The 20,975-nt window shown below is 41.1% G+C and overlaps 1 protein-coding gene across 1 annotated transcript in view; it reads left to right on the forward strand.

The window, feature by feature from the left end:
- PTPRT (protein tyrosine phosphatase, receptor type, T) overlaps window positions 1-20,975 on the forward strand; it is a 342,215-nt gene that overhangs the window by 294,373 nt on the left and 26,867 nt on the right. Inside the window, exons 16-17 of the mRNA XM_009318657.1 lie at window positions 10,166-10,353; window positions 16,326-16,413. Coding sequence (XP_009316932.1) covers window positions 10,166-10,353; window positions 16,326-16,413 — 276 coding nt within the window. The remainder of the gene's footprint in view (window positions 1-10,165; window positions 10,354-16,325; window positions 16,414-20,975) is intronic.

A 20,975-nucleotide genomic window follows, 5' to 3' on the forward strand; every position in this document is an offset into this window, starting at 1 on the left:
AACAAGGAAAAGGATTATAGGATTTGCTATGAACAGTCCTGGGTTGAAGAACAAGTCCCTTGTTATCTTGTATTGTTTTAACAAAAAGGATTTGCTACCCTACTTACCTGTAGGTACCACAGTACCTACTGTGGTACTAGTGTACATTGTGTTTGAGCAGGCTTATTTTACTGTTAATACTGCATTTGATTCTCTGTAGTTTGTATTTTGGGGGCCGTTCTTAAGGATCTTTCTCCTAGAGACGAAAACATAAGTTTGTTCCTTTGGTTAAAAAAAAGGATATCTAGAATATAGTCCTTTATGTGTATCCTGTGTAGGAATACATTGATTTACAATAACTGTAATACTGTATTTGGGGTCTGGAGTGCTTATATTAAAGAAAATCCATCATGATGACAATGTAATAAATGTAATATGCATGTCGAGATGAAAAATATAATTCATTTTGATAAGCTTTATATATCCCATATTACTGTGTTCTTTGAGGAACATTATCCCTGTTCTCTTTCTCTCTCTTAATATATGTCTAAAGTCTTTTCCTTATGTCTTTCCTACCTAGCATCACCCTCTCCTTGTTCATTTTCTGTCCAAAGCAAAACCCTTCAGAGCAAATCTTTGTTGAATTCCTACTACTCAGGTACTAGTGCCAGACTTTTCTTTCATTTCTAAATTTTCTTTGCTTTTGTATGTTTCCCAGTATGACCTGTAGACTGAATCTTCTGAGTGTGAGATACAGCTAACCTTGTTTTCATTTTTTGTAACTTTTTTTCCTATTGATCTTCTGTTGATTTCCATTGATCCGTGTCGTGTGGGTGAACGGAATTCCATCTTAAAGTATCATCAGACACTGTTCCATCGACCACGCTGTTAGGTAAGAAGACAGGTATGGTGTACTGCACTTCATTGGAGAGCAAACGCACTCATTGCACCTTGAAAATAACTCAGAGAGCACTGTTAAGTGGCTGGGCTCCAAAATCGTAATTAATCCTGTGGTCATGTGTTGTGTTAATTGGAAAACCTTTTGTTTTACTCATGCTTTATTATTGTTACTAATTGATATTTTATTTATTTTAAAGAACAGTTCAAAAATTAAGGTTTAGGAGTTCTGTCAAGTATTTCTTGTTTCTTTTTGTGAATGGGATTTGACATTCTGGTCCAAATTCCCACATGCCGCCTTGCCTTCGGCTTAGTTTTGACTCATGTAGGTGGTTGTGCCTGTGCAACTGGCATAGAATCATAGAATGGTTTGTGTTAGAAGGGACCTTTAAAAGTCATCTAGTTCAACCCCCCTGCCGTGGGCAGGGACATCTTCAACTAGATCAGGTTGCTGAGAGCCCCGTCCAACCTGACCTTGAACGTTTCCAAGGATGGGGCATCCACCACCTCTCTGGGCAACCTGTGCCAGTGCCTCACCACCCTCAGTGTAAAAAATTTCTTCCTTATATCTAGTCTGAGTCTACCCTCTCTTAGTTTAAAACCATTCCCCCTTGTCCTGTGAGTGAGGCTCAGCCAGGTGTGCCTCAAGGCTTGCCAATATAAGTGAGGATTTGCACGTCCAAAGCAGATGGGAGCTTACAGTTTTGGATTCAGTTGCAAGTATAAAGGTTATTTGGAGAAATCAGAGGCTGGGTTTGGGCAAGTGGCCCCACCTCATTCTGTGTATGCTGAGAGTTAAATTCTAAATATTCAAGCCGTTTGGTATGGGTTTGAGAGGATAACAAAAAGGCAGGTTCTGAGAGGTGGAGGCTGTTCTCTGGCTGCTGGTAGCTTTAGAGGGAGGTGTTAGTGTTCAGCATCTCTGAAAATTAGCTTTTCTTGTTCAGATGATAAATAAAGCATCCAGTGTGCAGCTCTTAGCTTTTGGATTTTTAAAAATAATATGTTTTTACAGTAAGTTAACAGAGACAGCAAAATTGGCAGAACCTGTTAGCTGATAAAAGAAGTTATCCAGAAACTTACTGGAGGTGTACCCTTGAAAGTGAGTAATAACAGCCTACAACTTCAGGCTCTCCCTGGAGGATGCTGCCTGCGTGTGGAATTTGAAGAAGGCAATTCCTCCGCTATGAATCAGAAAGATGATGTGCGGTTGATCAGAATATAACCAGTGGTATTTATCAGACCTGTCATTTTGGATTATCTACAGTAAATGTTCACTTCCAGACACAGTAATCTACCATGGCTGCTTTAAACATTACTCTGAGCATGTTGAAGGCCCACAGTTAGACCAAGAAGAAATTACAACCGATTGCTTAAGTGCCTTGACTTACAGACTACCAGCCGGGGCACGGAGGCTTGGAGGGACTGCCACAATACACACCTTTATCCTGCTATCTATCAAAACGCTGACAGCAATGAATGAGCCCTCTTTAACAAGGTGGGGAAGGAAAGGAGTCCTTTTTCCAGAAGGTTTGTTCTCATTTCCCAGAGACTCAGTGTTGTCGATAGAAAAGTCTAAAGGTAGATCTTTTGGCTACATTTTAGAAACAGGGCCCAGACCTGCAGTTTGCTGGAAGATGTCAAACTGCTCTCAGTCTGGTACTCAGCATCTGTGAAAACTGGACCCTCATTCGAGGGACCTGTTTTCCCCCTCTGTCCCAATAGTAAGAATTACGATGTGAACTGCACACCTCATAATCTGAAGCTCAAGGAGCGATAGACAGATTCAATCTGTACTTCTCATGGGAAAGCAAAAGCCCCCAGAACTTTCAGAATCCCAAATTTTAGAGAGGAAAAAGAGGAAATAGGAATTAAACTGATCTTGTGCTTATGTATTCAAAACTCTTTCAAACTTAACTTCTACTAACCACTATATCTGAGTAAGGATCAATATCCCTGTTTTATACATGTAAAGTTAAGTACAGAGCACTTTTAAGACATGATTAACACAGACTGGTCACCCCCCCCAGTTCCATCTGAATTTAACAGCCACAGGTGCTGTGAAACAGCCCTTGGCATTAAAGAAATTTCTGTCTTGTGACTTGAAGACAAATTAAAACCTTGGCGTTCTGGCTTCTTGGACAGATTCACCAGACGTTGGATGTTGCTGTATGAGCAAAATAAGTTTAATTTTTGACGTTTATTAATATTAATTCCTGGGAAAGAAAAAGAGATCTTAGAAAGGGCATCAGTCATCCCACTACCAATATCCGTCTTTGGGCACTACCTGCAGTTCAGTGCTATTTGTTCCCATCTGTTATGCCTTCTGCTAATAAATGTTCTGTATGTGCAATAGTGGATGACTCCCTAGGCTTGGCTGTGACATGATTTGTTGGTAGTAAGATATAAGGGATTTTGGTTTTGCCTCTACCCTATCCCGTGCTTGATTAATGCTGTTTTATGTAATGCATGTTTTTAGCTCTGTAATTTTCTCTCCCAGTTGTAGACAACTCTGGATTTAAATGTTTTGCGCAAGCATCTTCACTAGAGAAGTGAATATTTAATACTAACAAATAAAGGAGGTAGATTTCCCTATTTTTAATACTTCAGTAAGGCCCATGTTGTACCGGTACTGTAAAGCCTAAACAGGAGGTAGTACAACCTTAGAGGTTGTTTTTGGAGAAAATGTGCATGGTCAGTAGCTCTCGAAGGTGTTCAGCAGATGTCATCAGGGCAGTCTCTTCAGGGGAGCCAGCATGTCCTTCCCTTGCATCCGTTAACATCTCCCGGTAGTGTGTAAGGACATTTACCCTTGTTCTCATTTCAACTGCTCAAGAGGATCCTAACAACAAGAATCACTGCCCTCCAGAGAGGATGAGGACTGTAGTGCCTTCTAGTTCCTTGCAGATGGGAGGAACAAGCAGAGAAAGCTCGCTGTCATGAAGTCTCACACAAAAAGTGGCTTGTGCTTAGACATAGAAATTTGCCCTGAATTTCAGTCTTCTGTAGCTTGGATAGGCTTTCCCCCGTGCCTGATCAATCTGCTGCGGGTACATCCACAACCTAATGTTTGAAGAACTAAAAAGATATTCAGAAGCTGATACTGCTGCATTAGCAAGTGTCACCATTACTGGCTTTTTAAATTGCGGGATTAGTTATTTTTATGCAATGGAAGCTCGGAAATCAATGGCTTGATCTGTTCAGTTGTAGCTGTAGCCTCCCAGGCTATGTCAGCCTCTAAGGAGCAGTGGGAGAAGCTCTCACGTCAGTTCGCTGTGCTAATGTTGGCCTACAGCAGAATGAGCAATGGACGTGCATGCCCTTGTAGGCTGTTACTTGAGGTGAATTTCTCTTCCATTACTTTCTGCCTGCACATGATCAGGTAGCTTGGAAAACTCTCTTTTCCAGTCTTTAGTGGCTTCTAGTTTTGTGTGCTGTTTGGAAGTTGCCAGTATTTCAGCTGTAACTAATGAATTGCTCTGTAAGGTAGGTAGATCTGACAGCCTCTTTTCACCAAGGAGGCAAAGAGAGATTTGACTTGGTGAGGTCCACGCATTTGAAGAGCTGCACTATTACGCATGTACCCGATAGTCCCAAGTCTTAGCCCACCTCACCAAAGCATCTTCCTTACATCTCTAAGGGGATTTTCTTCTATGCTAACTGATGAAAAAAATGTATGGAATAGTTTTTATAAGATTAGAATACACTTGTGTGATGTGTTTACCGAGCGATTCTTAAAAACCTCTTTAGAATCTAGAGCAAATTACTTTCTCCAGCTTTTTTTTTTTATTATTATTATTATGCACATGTGGCTTCTTCATAGCCTTTGAAATGAAAGATGCATCCTCCGCTCTCTGTCAAACCTGGTGTCAGAAGGCTTTTTGTTAAGGAAAGTGCCTTTTTATAGCTCGGTTGATATCATTACACAAATGATGTTTTGACATTGGTTTGCCAAACCACTGTTTGTATTGTATATAGCATATTATAGCTGGATATTTATCATATAATAAAGCCTTGATGCACACAAAAAAGCAAATTAATTTTACCAGCTTGCACCATATCCCTAGTGTAAGGGGAAGAGATATTAGCCATGCTGTAGTCATCCTTGGAAGGTGTCAAATAATTGACAACCCTTACTCTAGTGTAGAGAGACTGGATATGTGTGTAATTAAATCCATCACAAACACCACTCAAAATATAATTTATTTTGTGCAAAGGATGTCTTATCATGTTACACACTTGCCAAGGCTAAGAGAATAAAGATATAACAAAGATGATAGGCCTGTCATTTCAGACACAGAAGGAATTTGTGGATATTAAAGCAAAAGTTCTGAAAGAAACTTCTCTACATATACAGGATGACACATCGGTGCAGCATTGCTTTTAGTTGTTTGAGCCATAGGTTAGTTTTCTGGTCAGAAGGCAACATCATACTCTGTATCCAGATATCTGTCTCTCAGACTAACAAAACTATGTTTACAAAACAAGATGACATCTATAAAAGGATCTAAAGTTTTAATCCCCAAAGGTGCTCTGGATGAGCAGGTCCCCTCCCAGCAACCTTACTGGGACGTTGCACAGGGGTCTGATCGTACAGAGCCACTTCCAGGCTGGGAATCTAATTTCTCAGCTGCTCTTCATCTTATCTGTGACAGCTATGGAGAAGTTTATCAGTTTTTCTGTGGAGGGAGACATACTTATTTTACTTGTCTGGGTAGCAACAAAAGTACATAATACAAGGTGTTGTAGCAGCAGGCAAGCACTAATATCTCGCCCTCAGGGTTACTCATCAAATGGGGAAAGATGCCACCTAGCTGGCCTCTGCTTCAGCTTTCCTCTGCACCCTGGAATCCCTTATGTTTCTCTTGGCAGAGTAAGACCTCAGAGTTTACTTCAGCAAGTTCATGATTATTTCTCCAGCAAAGAAGAGAGTCACAAGAAGCACCATTTCATAAGCAGGGAGAGTTTGTGAATATTAAAAGTGGAGTCAACATTGTTAAATTTGATTATATGCAGTTACACCCTAAACAGATAAGCTGAGATGCCTGAAGAGTTTCCCAATCAGGCTAGTTCTGAGAGAGCCAGTGAAGCATTGATTTAACGTCTTATACAAAATTTCAGGGTATTCTGTGAACTCTTAGGCTGATAATGAAAGTGTCAGCTTCCAGAAATCAAAATATCTGTGTTGGCAACAGACATCTTAGCATGGGGAGTAAGAGTGTTGCACTAAAAAGGATTAACAAACAAGCTGACAACGTATTTTGCTATTGCAGCTGCTAATATTAGAAATGATCCTCTTACAAACAGCATGTTTCCAGCAACATGCAGAATACCTGTTTTATTTACAGCTGCACAAAAAGAACTGTGGAAAATTGGAAATGGTTCTAGGAAGGAGCCGGAGCCTTGAACAGCCTGCCCTAATGAGACTTCAGAAGCTCTCCATTGATTTACTTTATCAAAGAGAAACTGAAGAAGTGATTTGATCAGTGCCTGCATGGGTCAAGATTTCAAATGCTCAGAGGGCTCTTTAATCTAACAGAAGGTATAATAAGATTCGGTGCCTGCAAGTCGAAGCTAAGCAAAACCAAATTGCAATTAAGAAATGTTTAGACAGCAAGGGTAATTAACCATTGCCACAACTTTTGGGGTCAGAATGGAATCACCATCTCTTGAAATGTTTTAATTTTGATTACTTCTTGGAACTGTATTCCATCTTTGGTATGCAAAGAAATGTGGTGGTATGTGTTCTTATCAACAAAATGAGGACATATGACTAGAAATAAGATGTGCATATGAAATATAATCCAAAAAAGCCTGATGCACGATTCTGTATGTTTAGTAGTTTCTGAGTATTAGAGTGAATTATTTCAAGCGTCTTTCCAAAAAAATCCATTTTCTTGATTTGCTCATCTCACTGAAAACTCGTAAAAGGCACACATGCTTTAGAGGCGCTGCTGAAACTTTAGTGAAAGTCTTGGCCAATTTGTCCTACAAACTCATCCTCGTTTGCAAGGGAATGGGGGCATGTTTGTGAGAAGGGGATGGAAAGAAGGGACTTTGGAAAATTGCTGTGACTTGCCTTTAGTGCAACAATTAAAGCAGAAGTCTGACTTCTCTTGTTGTCTTTTCCAGTAATAATGGTGCCAAAAGGAATGAGATGTGGTTTATAGCTGCAACCTGCAGGAAAAGCAAAGCCTGTTTGCAAGCCCTCCAAAGACTCTTTTGGTTGATTGTCCTAGGGAGAGATCAGTTTGCTGCTACCTCCCCTCCTACCTGCATTTTGAATTGTTCACAAAATTGCTTGTAAACAGCACATCTTGAGAGAAGGTGTCGTGCCTTGCGTGAGCGCCTCATTAACCATGCTTAGGTTCAGGCTCATGGTGTGATTAGACAGAGAAGGAACAATATGTTTCTTGCATCAGGCTTTATTAGCAGAACATATGAACGCTAGGCTCGCCTCATACATAGCAATTTGTCTCCATAAAAGCCCCTCCACTCTTTCTTTGGCCCAGATAAAATGCTCATGGGAATAACTGACAGCCGTCCTGAGCTTGTGCAAGTGTCTGGCTTGGGTTTTCTTTCAGGTAGTGCAGAGGCCATGCAAGACGTGTTTGTCACGGGCGTACGGAGGAGGTGATCTTCTGCCCAGTTTCAGCTCTGCGTGTCATTCGGTTGAGAGTAGGATGACCCAGATTGTGGGACACTTTTTTTTTAAGCAGAAACTTAACTTGGCTGGGTGAGGGGCATGCAAACAGTGTGATGCCACGGACCATGCTACAAGAGCTGTTACTACAATCAGTGGGTTTTGTATCATTTTTCATCTGTCTGACCAAAGAGACCAGAAGCACAGTTGTCACTGTAAACTCAAAGGCCAGAGTCAGATCCTTCTTTGCTGCTGAGCAGCTTCTTCTAGTCCCAGATTCATAACACGGGCACCTACTTTGAGGGAAGTTATTTTGAAAAGGAGGGGGCACCACTTTTCTGGCTTTCACCTCTCCCTATGATACTTCTCTCTGAGAAGAGAGCCAAGGATACCAGAATTAAAGGATCTGATGAAGAGAGAAATTAATAATTGCCTGCAAAGGAGATGAGTGATCTGAGCTCCATGTTACAAGTAGCCTGTGCTCTGCATGTGCCGTTACTGTATTAGCACTAGAACCGCACATTAATTTTAAGACTCCCTCTCGAATAGGGATATCGTAATGGTTTTTAATTGGGGCTGATAAAAATGTGGCATTACTTGTAGGTTCCTCAGAGAAGCCAATTGTGAAATTGGGTTTGTATTAAACCTAATGATGGAAAATTAAGCATAGTACGTCTGTCGGAAATGGTCCGCGATAAAAATCTTCTCCTCTCCATTACAGGAGGTTAATAAGGAATAAGGGAGGAAAGATGCGCTGGGAAAGCGAATCCAACTAGGGGAATTAATAAGCCTTGAAATTCCCTCTGTTCAGAGTTCTCACACTGTCATTAGTCGGAGCATTAGGGATGATTATACAAATGCTTTGGATGTTACTCTTCCTTAAATCCCAAATTTATTCACATTTTGTATTTGAGGGTTGCTTCGCTAGAGCCATAGCTCTGTAAATCTCTGAGTGTCCTGGGAGTGTGACTGTGTTTATGAGAACCTGGGACTCAGAAATCCTTAAATTCAGTAGCTTAGTCTTAGAGCAGATGATCACTTTGTGCTAATTTATTTCAGAAGAAGCGGGATGTGTTTGGCGTCTCTGATAATTCAACCACCAGACTTATTTATCTCACACTGGAGATCAACTTGCCCTGTGGCAGTGTCCACTGCTGGCATTCCTTTCTCTTTCTCAGAGTCTTGCAACTTCAAAACAGAGCATATGCCTGTCTTGATATCTTCCCCCTACTATAACAGTAAACCAGCTAAAGCATTATTTGTGGTGTTTTGTCATGTCGTTGGTTTGCCAGCTGCTGGGAAGGCAGCCGAATGCACTCATCTGTCTGCTCCTGCCCAACTCTGCAGTGAGGGGCAACGGCAGAGATCCTGACTGCTTCTGATCAAAACTCCATGGCGATTTCTCAAGCATAGCAGTGTCTACAGTAGCACTCCGGCCGTATTTCTGCCTCACAAAAATCACCCTGAAATTGCAATTTGATTTATTTATTCTTTATCCCTTCAAAAACATGACTGCAGTATTGCTGACAAGGGATAGTGTTTAGGCTCTTTGTCAGTAAGCTTTCTGTAAGAAACAAGCCTTGTTTGTGCAGTCTTAAGGGTTTTTTTATGAACAATTTGAGAGAGGTATATTTTTTGTTTGCTAATAGCTTCATTTTGGGTAAGACCAGAAAGAATTGATGCAGACTGATACGGTCTGTATGTGCGAAAGAACCCAAGCATCTCAGATGCCTGTAATCATAGGAAAAAACAATGGTTTATTTGGCCAACTGTCTAAATTTGGTCAACTCTGGTAGATAAGAAACTAAATTTTTCACCTAATCTGAGTTTCTGTTGTTAAAAATAACTATTGTGACAGTCAATTGTTTGGTTATTTAAGCTCTTTTCTATTAGTTCACCGGGAATATTTTTTTATGTATGTGTGTTGTGCTGGGGCTGTAAGAGGTTACAATTCCATCTGCATAGTGATAGAGATTTTTTTTTAATCCATTTCTTTCAAAAAGAAACTTTTTCTGTTAAGTTTACATATCTGAAATTTTAACTTTCTGCATGCAAGATAGCTATATTTTTATGCTGGTTTATTCTTTCTGATAATGTTACATCTTTGTAATTTACATATAAATTTTAGGCCTGAACTAGCAGAGCAGTTTAATTTGCCTCTAACATCCTGTGTGGCTTATTTGAAATGCTAATAATTTGTTTGCTATTAACTTGGGCCCCTTTCAGTTATCTCATATTGTACACCCCAAATCCCACTTGAATATCTTGTTCATCTCTGTGTATCTTTCAGTCATGTTCTTTGCAGGTTTGTGACGAAAGGTATGTAATTCAATTGGAGTCGTTATGCAGAGCTCACCCTTACAAAATGTGCTATTTCGCTCCATGTGCTGTGTCCTCGTTAGCCTGATTGGCTCTTTACTCTGTGTCCCATCTCTCTGGGTTTGTCTCCTTCACGCAAAAAATATTGAAGTGCGATTTAGTCTTTCTAGGCAGCTGTAGGCAACTGTGTGTTTCCTACTTATTTCTTTACTTTCTTCTGCCTGCGCCAACCTATGGGGTGGTGGAGAAACAAATAAACAGAGCAAGAGTGAGAGTGGAAATACCAGATAGGTGAAAGCTTGTTTTGCCTCCCTGTCTTTAAAACAGACAGTAGCCATGGAGAGATGACCCAGCCAACCCTGACTATCCAGACCCACCCGTACCGGAGCTGCGAGCCGGTGGAAATGTCCTACCCCCGGGGGCAGTTCCAGCCAGCCATCCGAGTGGCCGACCTGCTGCAGCACATCACCCAGATGAAGCGAGGACAGGGCTATGGATTTAAAGAGGAGTATGAGGTGAGAGGAACCTTCACTCACGTGAATAAGTAGAGAAGTTGCACTCACAAAGGATAGATGCTTGGGAGGGGAGGATAACGGGGTTTAAGAGCTTCTTTTCCTTAATTCACTTACTGTCTTAATCCTTTCCTTTCTCCATCTTATTTCTGTTTATGAGGGTAGGATTTCACAGCGCTAGCAGTCTTTGGTGGCCCTCTAGTCCAAAGAAAAGGTGTTTACTACAGCAGTAAGATAATGACATTGTGCTCATCTGTTAGCATGTGCCCTCTCTCCCATAAAGAGCAGACGATAAATATTTAACAGGTGCTGAACTCAGTGAAGGACTTTGAGTCCCACAGTCCCTTACTTATTGATGTGCTTTCGTTGACAGCAGTGCAAGCCAGGCTTTGAGGAAAGGAAGGGGTTTTGCTTGAGCTTTTTGGGAGCTCCAAACACTCTGTAACAATTGATCAAATTAAATCACAGTGTAATAACCTGAATGCAGAATTGTAAAAGCAAAGGCAGGAACCTTGTGTAGCTTAAATGAAGGTGGAGTTTTCCAGTATGCTCAAACCTCTGGCTCGGAATATGTTTGGCTGATCTACTCTTCCAACTCCATGTGAAGAGAGGAGCAAAGAGTAAGCTGCAAAAATGAAAGCAGCCCTCCTCCCCACCCCCAGCTCTTCCCCCCAAGCTGGAATGACCAGGAATGTAATCCAAATGACAAGAAGAAACATGACATTGGGGAGGAGCTGGAAGAGGAATATACATTTAGAGGAGAGAGAACAGATGAGGGAAGTAGTATCAGACATATGTGAGACTTTGCTCTAGCAAGCGATAATTATAATGAATGTAGTAAGCTTGTGGGAAGGCAATAAGCAATTAATATACATAGTGGCATTAAAACTACTTAAAAATAACATAACAGCTGTGAAAAATAAGTTACTTAATGAAAACGGCTCACTTTTCCACCCTGCAAGTAAGAGTCCATGGGGTTTGTATCACTGATGCTGGGTTTTGCTGTAATTGAGAGGCAATCTTTCCCTGGTTGTCAGTAGGGAGTATTTTTTTAATCAGATAGCATCAAAGAGTGTCATAACAAATGTTTCTGGTAACTGTATGTTAACCAGGTCTAGTCGCTCATGGCCCACAATCAGGCACGCTAATTAAACTATCAATATAAAGAGCTCTGTTTAATATTGAAAACGGGTAATAATTCTCTCAGGAGATTTACTTAGCCTCCCCTTGGCCTCCATTTCCATGAATACTACCCAAAACTACATCCAGCTCAATTTCAGACGCCCTAAGATCTAGTTCTTGATGTTCAAGAAGAAAACAGGTGCTGGCATATATGTAATTTTCTGGCACTGGCATTGGTAATTATCAAAATAACACATTAGCATGAAAAATGTCAATGCAACTTTCAGCTCCCCAAGTTCTGCCTTCCCCAGAAAGTGCTATCTGCATACGTATATAATGATGATGACATTATATAGATTTGCATAATTCCTTTCTTTACAAGAAATAGCCTGGAGAATGCCACGAGCTCTCAAATCACCCATGCTGTTCTACCCTTCAGTTAGAGGTAACTGCCCGAAGTAGCAGTCATTTTCAATGGTGGAATTTGGTTTTCGGAGCGCGGGATGCAGGCAGCACTTCAGCTCCAACCAGCTTTCAGCCACCACCAGCAATATCACAAATGGGGGGGGGATGTCAAGGAGCGTTATAACTCCTGGAAGGTAGGAGGTTTAGGTTGGCTGAGAGTGGTGTCTCAGACTGGAATCTGGAGGAACACAAAGGTGCAAAACCGGCTTTGCAAAATGTTTTGCAGAATGGTTGATAAAATCTTAAAAATAATTTGATGTCTCTTTTAAAATGTGTTTTCGTACACTGATATCAGTGTCACCTCCAAATATGTTTTTTCTTCTAAGGAGCTGATTTTCTACTTACTTTGCAAATTGATAGCATAAATTACAGCCTATTTAGTGACATGTTACCAAATAATTTTACTCTCATGAAAAATCACTTTGAACGGAGTGTATCAGTCACACATGACAATCTCTTATCTCTCTACATTCCCATCTCCACTGAATTTCTCCACTGGAAATTGCATTCGGTATTTGTTTAAAATAAACCTTCACCTACAGACCATTAGAGCACAGGCAGCATGTTTTACCAAGGGCATCTAGAAAAATATTTCTGGTGCTTGCATCTTGCACGTAACTCCACGCTGAGATGAAAAGCAGGATGTGATCGTGTAAGTGGTGTCACTGCTGGTGTGAAATGGATGATAACTCTGTGTGTGTGTGCGCGCACGTGGGAATCCGTTGATTGCCATGTGAGTGTTATTTTGGGTCTGCCTGCTGCACCTGAGGCCAAAGTGTGGCTTGGGCCTTTTTGGCTGCTGCTTCTGCTTAGCAATAAAACGTGTAGACCACAAGAGAGAAATATATCACTGGCACTGGATGTAGATAGCACTATTTGGGATTAGGCATAGCCGTAAACATTTGAACGGGACACGTTTAAATGTCACCTGTTCCTTTTTCAGAACATATCAGCCCTAATCTGTTGTGAGCTGCGGGACTAGTCCCATAGACTTACTGCGAGCACCAATTACTGGCTACGGAGATAATAAGCTTAAGTATCCAAACTCATTTTCCATTATGATTTAGGATGTCACTAAAGTACATTCTCCTGCTGCATTACTGAGACCGTTTAGTTATTTTGGATTTTGTGGCTCCTTCCTCAAGCATCTTAGTATTGAGGGTCTTCAGCTTATTGAATTCACCTCTGTATTTTAACCCTTTCATTTCTGGCTGGCTGCACGTCTTCTCTCTGGTCAAAAGAATAGATGCGTTCAGGCTGTGACGTGACATTGCAAAATGTTTGGCAGCAGGGTGTTTCTGTAGATGCTGTCCTTGGACATTGTTGGCTTAAGGCTTTGCTACGAACAGGAATGGGGAACTGAACTGGCTGAAATATTTCTTTTTCGGTTATTTTATTTATCCAAAGCAGTTTTTAACCCTGCGTCACAGCAGAGTTGTGGGAACAGTTTTGCCACCGCTGTGGAGAAGGTAGTGGCTGCAGGGAGAGGGCCAGGACTCTGTGGCAGGCTTTGAGATGAGCAGCAAGGCTTTCAATTGATGTTGTTGCCTTTGGCAGCAATACTGCAGCATTGGGGTAGGTCAGTGCAAATGAACGATTCAAGTTTTCATATTTAAATTAAAAACAAGCAGCAAACTAACTAAATGCATCCATTGGAAATTTAAACTGGCTTGCAATAACCCTCAGTTTAATGTGAACACTTTAGTTATGTTTGGGCTATGTTGCTTAGAAAGCTTGATTGAGATGAAGCTAACTTTTAGAGTTCTATCCTTGTAATTTCAGATAAAAATTAGATCAATTTAGTTTAAAAAGCATCACTGTAACATAAGTTCCACTACTGGGAATATATTTCAATATAAATTTTACAAAACTTCTCTAAACCTGAAAATCAAGTCCAGATTTTTGAACTCTGAAAGTTTGCAGTTGTTAAATCAAACAAAGAAGGGGGAGCGTTTCCTGTGAAATGCAGATCAAATACGGATGCCTGAGTGAGCTATCCTGATTTACCATTGCTGATAATGCAGAGAGAAACAGAAATATTAACCCTTTTTTTCTATCATAGAGATACTTATTTTAGAAACAAAAACTGAAGGAACAAAACATTAGGTATGCTCCTCTTTTTCTGGATGCAACTGAATTATAATTGATATTTTTGCCTTTGTACTACTAATGCAGTTTCAATTCTTGGTGCTGCATTTTTTAGTGATCTCACAGAAAAATTGTTGGTGCTGTACCACCCGTGTACATGCAGTTACTCCAATTTGCTCATCTGGTGTGTATGAAAGTAGGGGTATAAGGTACGCCTCTGCAAAGGCAGTTTGTGTTCCTCACCAACCAGAGCTGTGCTTCCTCTCTTCAGAGTTGGATAGTTCTGTGAAAAGCCAAGATTTCTTTGGTATTGAATGAGATGACAAATCCTGGACTCTTAAATCTTGGGAGGCTCTATCAGGCAAATCTAAAAACATCAATTTCAATGGAGAATCACATGAAAGGATGGGGTTTGCTGAAAAGGGATTTATTGGACCTGAATGTATTTTCTTTGGCCAAGATAGCTTCTCCCATGTGGAAGTCATGAGAAAGGATTTTCTTCTTTTCCTTTTTCCTTTTTCCTTTCAGATGGCTAGGATTAGATGTCTAATGACTGTTGCCATTCTCTGGTCAATCTGCTGTAATTTGTTATTAGTGGAAAAATAAGGCACCTTTTTCCTCAGTCTTTGAAGATGAAAATGAACCTTCCTCACCTCTTTTCTTTTGCTTGGGGATTTTTTTGTTGTGTGTGGGTTTGTTGGTTGGGGGTTTTTTTGTGCTCAGGAGATGAGCTGCTATTTGGAAACAGCTGTCTGTAAAGGAAATATATGTGTGATCAAAGCCCTCACCAATTAGAGAGTTATTACTCTTTCTCCTGGGCTTTTGAATAGGAACTCACCGTCCTTGTCTTTTGTCAGCAGTGCTCCTAGCAGTGCTGCAGTGCCTGACATTTTCTGTCCTGGAACCCCTTTGGGGAAAATTCACAACGATCTGGTCTGCCAGGGGTTTGCTCATATTAAGTTTAATTGTAATGCCAGTGTTGTAGATCCTAATAGTTGTGTGTCTCTGCTATTGCATTCAGGCACTGTAATAGACCTGGATGGCTTGCGAAGATGAATATAAATTCATTTTCTAGCACAGCTGTGTCAAGCTACCCACTGCTAGCTAAGGCAGATACGATTCTACAATGATGGTGGTATAAAAACCCTGTAATTCCCTGGGGACCATAAATAATACAATTTATAATGTCGCTGCTCTTTTTAGTCATGTAGGATCATGTTAGGGAGTCGATCTTGGAGGAGGCAGATCTAGAGAGGCAATTGAGTGGGAGCTGTTCTTCTCCTCACCTGTGTTTTCAGCACAAGTCAAGGCTAGGCTGACTGAGCCGGCACCAGCGGTTTGCAGATCGTGGCTTTCCATCCAGTTGTGATGCCGGCAATACCCAGGGAGCTGGTGCTGTTGCTGTTTCAGCAGAAAGCACTGCTGTGCCTGCTGCTTTGATCTGCCTGTGCTGACATCCCCGACCGTCCTGAGACAGGGAGAGGGATGCTGCCTGCTTACAGGCAGTCCGGGCCATCTTCCAAGGAAGACAAGACCGTCCTTCAGCCAGATCCCGTGACAGCTGCCATTTTCCTGGCTTTGCCTTGAACATCCTTCCTGGACGTGTCTCAAGGGGAAGGTGGCTCATCTGAGTGTGTTCAGAATATAGGACCAGGCTATAGGGTAGGGTAGCATTGTGTGCTGCCAGTTTCCTTACCCCATCCTTGTCAACTGAAAGAGCAGATTTTAGGAAAATGACTATTTATTTTCATAGTTCGTGGGCATGTTTTACCTCCTTTTACCTCTCTTCCTTAGGCATGATCTAAAACTCTAAGCTTTTTTATTTCCCCCCCAAGAAAACCAGCTAGTGGTTTGTATTGCATCACCCCATCATTGATATAGAAACAGGTGAAACCACCGTATCTGTTTTCAACTTAAATATGAAAGACTAAGCACTATGTTTCAGCCATCTGGATTTTCTTAGAAGTGTATGTCTGTGAAATCTCCACAAACCCTGTTCTACAGGAGAAATGAGGTTAACCTGTGACTGTGCAGCCAGAAATAAATTCCCCTGATCCTTTTAGAGCTGAAGTAGCAGGAGGAAAATGATTCTTCACTGGCAGAAGCCAAGAGGTGCAAATGGTCTGCACCAAGCTCTGCTTTTTGCGTTAGTGGATATGCCCTTTTCTCAAGAACAGGTGTTTGCTTGATTGACTACTGAATTATGCAGCACCTTTATTTTTGCCCTGCTCAGTCATCTTAATCCACCTGAAGGCATTGGCCAGATTTTTATAAACACTCTGCTATTGTTTATTTTGCAGGCACTACCCGAGGGGCAGACGGCATCCTGGGATACAGCCAAGGAAGACGAAAACCGCAATAAGAATAGATATGGAAACATAATCTCCTGTAGGTGTAAATTCACATTAAACTGAGCTTTCTGTAAGATTTTATGTGCATCCTGTGCAAAAGCGTGTGTTTGAGAATCTCACTAAAAGCTGGTTTACAGTGCTGAGCATTCAGTAGTTCAATCTGTTTGTTACAGGCTATGTTTCTATGATTGTTTTTTTTAATTTTATGGTTTTTTCATTGTTTTACATAAAGTCATTGCATGACTTTACATTTTTTTACACATTTTCTATCTACCTTGCTTTGCACTTAATGTTTGTAATTTAAGGGCTAAATCCTTTTGTCAGACTTCCGCAGTGGACGATGATGCCCATTTTATGTCCATTTTTGCTACATAACCCGGAGCATTCAGTGCCACAAATGGGAGCACAAAAGGAGATGCAAATAGATCAGATTTTTAGATATGGATCAGAGATCAGATTTTCTCCTTCCCTGTGGTCAGTAACCAGTGGAGCAGTCACTGCTTGTCCCCAGAGAGCTGGTTTGATGTGTGGGACAAGCTTAGCTTCTGCCCCAGAATCACAATAAGGCAGCTGAAAATGTGCTGAAGCTTTTTAGTTTTACTTCTTTCAGGAGCCAATTACTGTTAGTGTTATAGGAATATTGATACATTGCAGAACTGCAGGGTGGTGAAGGACTCCATAAACCCATTTAGGTCAGCTTTATTCTCCAAGTCAGGACTAAATTCACCTCTGTCGTTTGCATCAGATATTTGTGAAGCCTATTCCTAACGATCTCCAAAGCTGAGCTTTCCACAAGCTCTCCAGGCAGCTTACCCCAGTGTTTCATTATTCCTTATAATGACTGGGGAGAAGAGGTGTGAGAAATCATTCTTTTTAAGGGCTGCTGAGCAGCATCAAGTTGGAGAAGCCAAGCCTGAGAGCATCAGAACAAGAAATAAGAATATAAATGAATGTGCCATAGATTTTCATGACTGGATAAATCTATGGAATGCTATAAGAGCAAAATTAAGTCACGCTGAGTGATATATTTAGTACTTTATTTTTTTCTCAGGTTAAATATGTATTTCTTCTAGAACAGACAGACTTAACTAAAGAAGTAAAAAAAACGCACAAAACTTGGCCATAAAGAAAGATCATCTCACACATATCTTAACTACTCCTCTCTTTCTTTCAAGACTTGAAAGAAATGATTCATGTAAGACATTTTGGGGAATGGCACAGAACAGCTCAGTTCAGGGCCCCCGTGGTAAAGGTGAAGAAATCTGAAAATGGAGATCAGAAGTTTGTGAGCCCTGATCTGATCCCACTTCTGCTGCTGGCTCTCTGCGTTGGTTGTGAGCAGGTCACCAGTTCCATCCGTCTTTGTTTCTCTAGGGGGAAAAATGGAAGTGATAGTACTGCAGTATTACAGTTAGTGTGAAAATTGTCTCCCTAAACTTCAGCTGCCTAAAAGCTCCACCTCACTGTTAAGTTTCCTATGTTCCTAGTGGCAAAGAGAGATACCTCCGGACAGACCTGTCTATATGAATAGCTTAGATTAAATTAGTCTAAGACAGATGAATCTTCCAGCTATAACAACTACACATTGGAATGCAGGTGAAAGTGCCATAGTATGATATAAGGAAGGAAACGAGAAAGACTCTTTGTTTCTCTGTATGATTTTGAGGAAGCAGTTGACATCATTTAAAAGTGGAGGAGAAAAGAGACAAGACTGTGTGCCATAGCCACCATCTAATTTATGTTGAAGGTGGTCACAAAGAAAACGTTGAACTCCCAAGTGAAATGTGAGAAGAAATTAAGGAAGCCAAATCGAGGAAGATAAATGGGGTATTATCTAAAGGGAGGGTGTTCACAAATATGAGTTGTCTAACGAAGAGTGATGTTAGCCTTTTAGCTATAAATATAAATACAGTAGCAATACAGATAAAAGGTGATGCGCTTGAAAAAGGGAATGCAAAATGTAATCAAAGCTAGGGAAGAAGTGTCTGTGCGGTATAAAACATCAGGAAAGAAGCTCAAGTTTGAGGGCTGTTGGGAAGGATTTCAGAATGAGGTTGAGAGGGTAGAAAGGCATAGATAAAGAGAGCAAGGCAGTGAAAGAGAGGAAGGATGCAGAAGAGTTAAACGTAAATAATGAAGTTGAGTGGGTTTTCTTTGCTTCTAATATATATCAGAAGAAAGAGTTTGAGGAGGAGACAACAGCTCTCCTAAAAGACAGCAAGGAGAATTTAGTAATGTGCAATAAAGAATGATAAAATGGAGTGAAATCCTTGCTTCACTTTGAAGAGGCTAGGGAGAAGGAAGGGAGGATGCCTAAGGAAGGAGCGTATCATTCATCAGACATTTTGTAAAACCACTGGGAACTTATCAGTGGCGTCACTGGCTAAGCCTTGAGCCAGACCCCACTGACGGGCGATGTTGGACAACTTTCCTGAGTAAAGGCAACAACAGGATCCAGAATAGGGAATTGATAGCAGAGCTGAGAATAGCAGGAGAGTAGTTCCCTCTGGGCAGATGATGAAAACAAATTGTGCTCAGTGGGTACAAACTGTGCAAAAGCCTGGGCTGAGGAGGAGAGGTGGAAAACGATTACACCCCTAGCTGCTTTGTTGTACTAGAATTGTAATTGCCAGTAAAACCCAGAGTATGCACTGATTGCTCCTACCAGTTTATTTGGTAAAAGGCTGCAGATGGCAATTAACATTATTTATTTAACCACAGTTGCCAGTTCATCACTCCTGGAACAAGATATCCCATGCCTTTCGGGGAGTGAATTGAAAAGTCAGGTTTTGATCTAACTTTTGTAACTGCTCCAGAGACTTTTGTTAAAATGTGGGTTTGTAAGCTCTTGCAATAAGTAGCATTGCTCAGTGAATCACAGCAGATTGGATCTTGTCTTTATGGCCTTCTGGGTAATAGTACACTTACAGGACTGTTTTACTCGGCTCACTGCTTTCCCAGGGCTGTATTAACATCGTGCCTCTCTATGAAAACCTAGATCTTACTGCCAGCCCCAACATCTGCTGTTCTTACATTTGCAAACCAAAACTGCAGATGAGGCTAATCTATTCATGGAGAGGAGATGCAGGAGAGCTCTAAGCTCTCCCATGCTTTAAACCCCAGCTTTTCAGGGTTCCCTTCAATCTGCAACACTGGTATGTTTTCTGGAGAAAAGGAAAAGCTAAGGAGTGGATTTGGGGTCTGGATGACCACAGAAATCCACTGTTGATGGTGGAAGGATGCACTGTAATTGCACAGATTTGCCATGCTGGAGAAAGCTGCCCTCCTCGAACTTTTTATTATATTGGCAGAGTCCATGAGCTTTGCTCCTGCGCTTTGGGTATAAAAGAGGTAAGCACAAAGACAGTTGTGGAGATGCAAGATTTTTCTTTAGGGGGCAAGGGTAGGTAGTGTATCCATTTATGGGCTGAAGCAAAATGATTTAAATTTGCTTTAGGGACTAGATATTGAGGCCTTCAAAGCACATCAGCAAGTGGTTGTTAGGGGGAGGGACGTTGAGCTTTTGTGGGTTGAGCTGAACCCATTACATAGAAGAGAAAACATCCAGAAGCTATATGGGACCTTTGGTTCTATTCAATTTCTCCCCATCTTGTGGAGATTTAGAGCCATTACATTATAATAGAGTAAAAGCTCTCAGATGAGAGCTGAGGACATAAAGACATAGGGTTGTGTTTTGCTTCGACTTACAGGAGAGCACTTTCTTTCCCTTTTCTCCCTTTACTGAGGGTAACATTACAGGAGGTCAGCGCTCACAGGAGTGTGCGTACTGATGGTACTTCAGACACATCCTCCCATCTGCAGTGGAGCATCTTCCCACTTAGGCACCGTGGTTTTAAAGTCTTGTGATGGTCCGTTAAAAACTATTGAGTTGATGACAAAAGACAGTAGAGAAATTTGCTTGATTTCCTTCATGTTCTGACTACCATATGCTTTGGGCTGGAAGACTGAATTAATAAGAGAATTTTGTGGTGGAAGAGACGAACAACAGAGAGATTAACGGAGCTCTCGGCTGAAACGCAGGTGGATGCACTTCTTGGCCATGGGCAGGGATAATGCATAAAATTAAAAAAAAAAAATCATGTCAGTATTAGATTTAGAATAGAAGTCTTTTGTCTTCCAAGTGTTTTTGTTTTTATTCCATGGTTTCTTCTGTAGCGCCTATGCTCTTGCTTGTCTGTGCAGTGTCCATGGTATGTGATCCTGAGAGGGTGGGATATATCTCACCTCGCTATTACCCAGTTCTCAAGGCACAGTCCAGGACCAGTGGGGAAAGAAAGGGGAGGGCAGTGTGCCTTGGGAGGGCCGATCATCCTTTTGTACCAGAACTGGGTTGAATAACTTCAAAAGATGTCTGTATTTCTCCATTGACTGTGTGGAGAACCTTGACAGCCAGTTTAGACTAGCTGTGTAATATTTAGACGGCAAAAGTTGTGTGAGATTAATCCAGTGCTGGTGTCAAAATGAGATGTGGAAAAATTGCAGTGATCGCTAATGGGAATTTTGACAGAAGTTTGAAACGATAACATTTTTGTGCTAAAATGGGAGCACAATGCTTTTCAGTGAAATTCTTGTCATTTT

The sequence above is a fragment of the Pygoscelis adeliae genome, unplaced genomic scaffold (assembly GCF_000699105.1).
Source record: "Pygoscelis adeliae isolate BGI_AS28 unplaced genomic scaffold, ASM69910v1 Scaffold72, whole genome shotgun sequence".
NCBI classification, from domain to species: Eukaryota; Metazoa; Chordata; class Aves; order Sphenisciformes; family Spheniscidae; genus Pygoscelis; species Pygoscelis adeliae.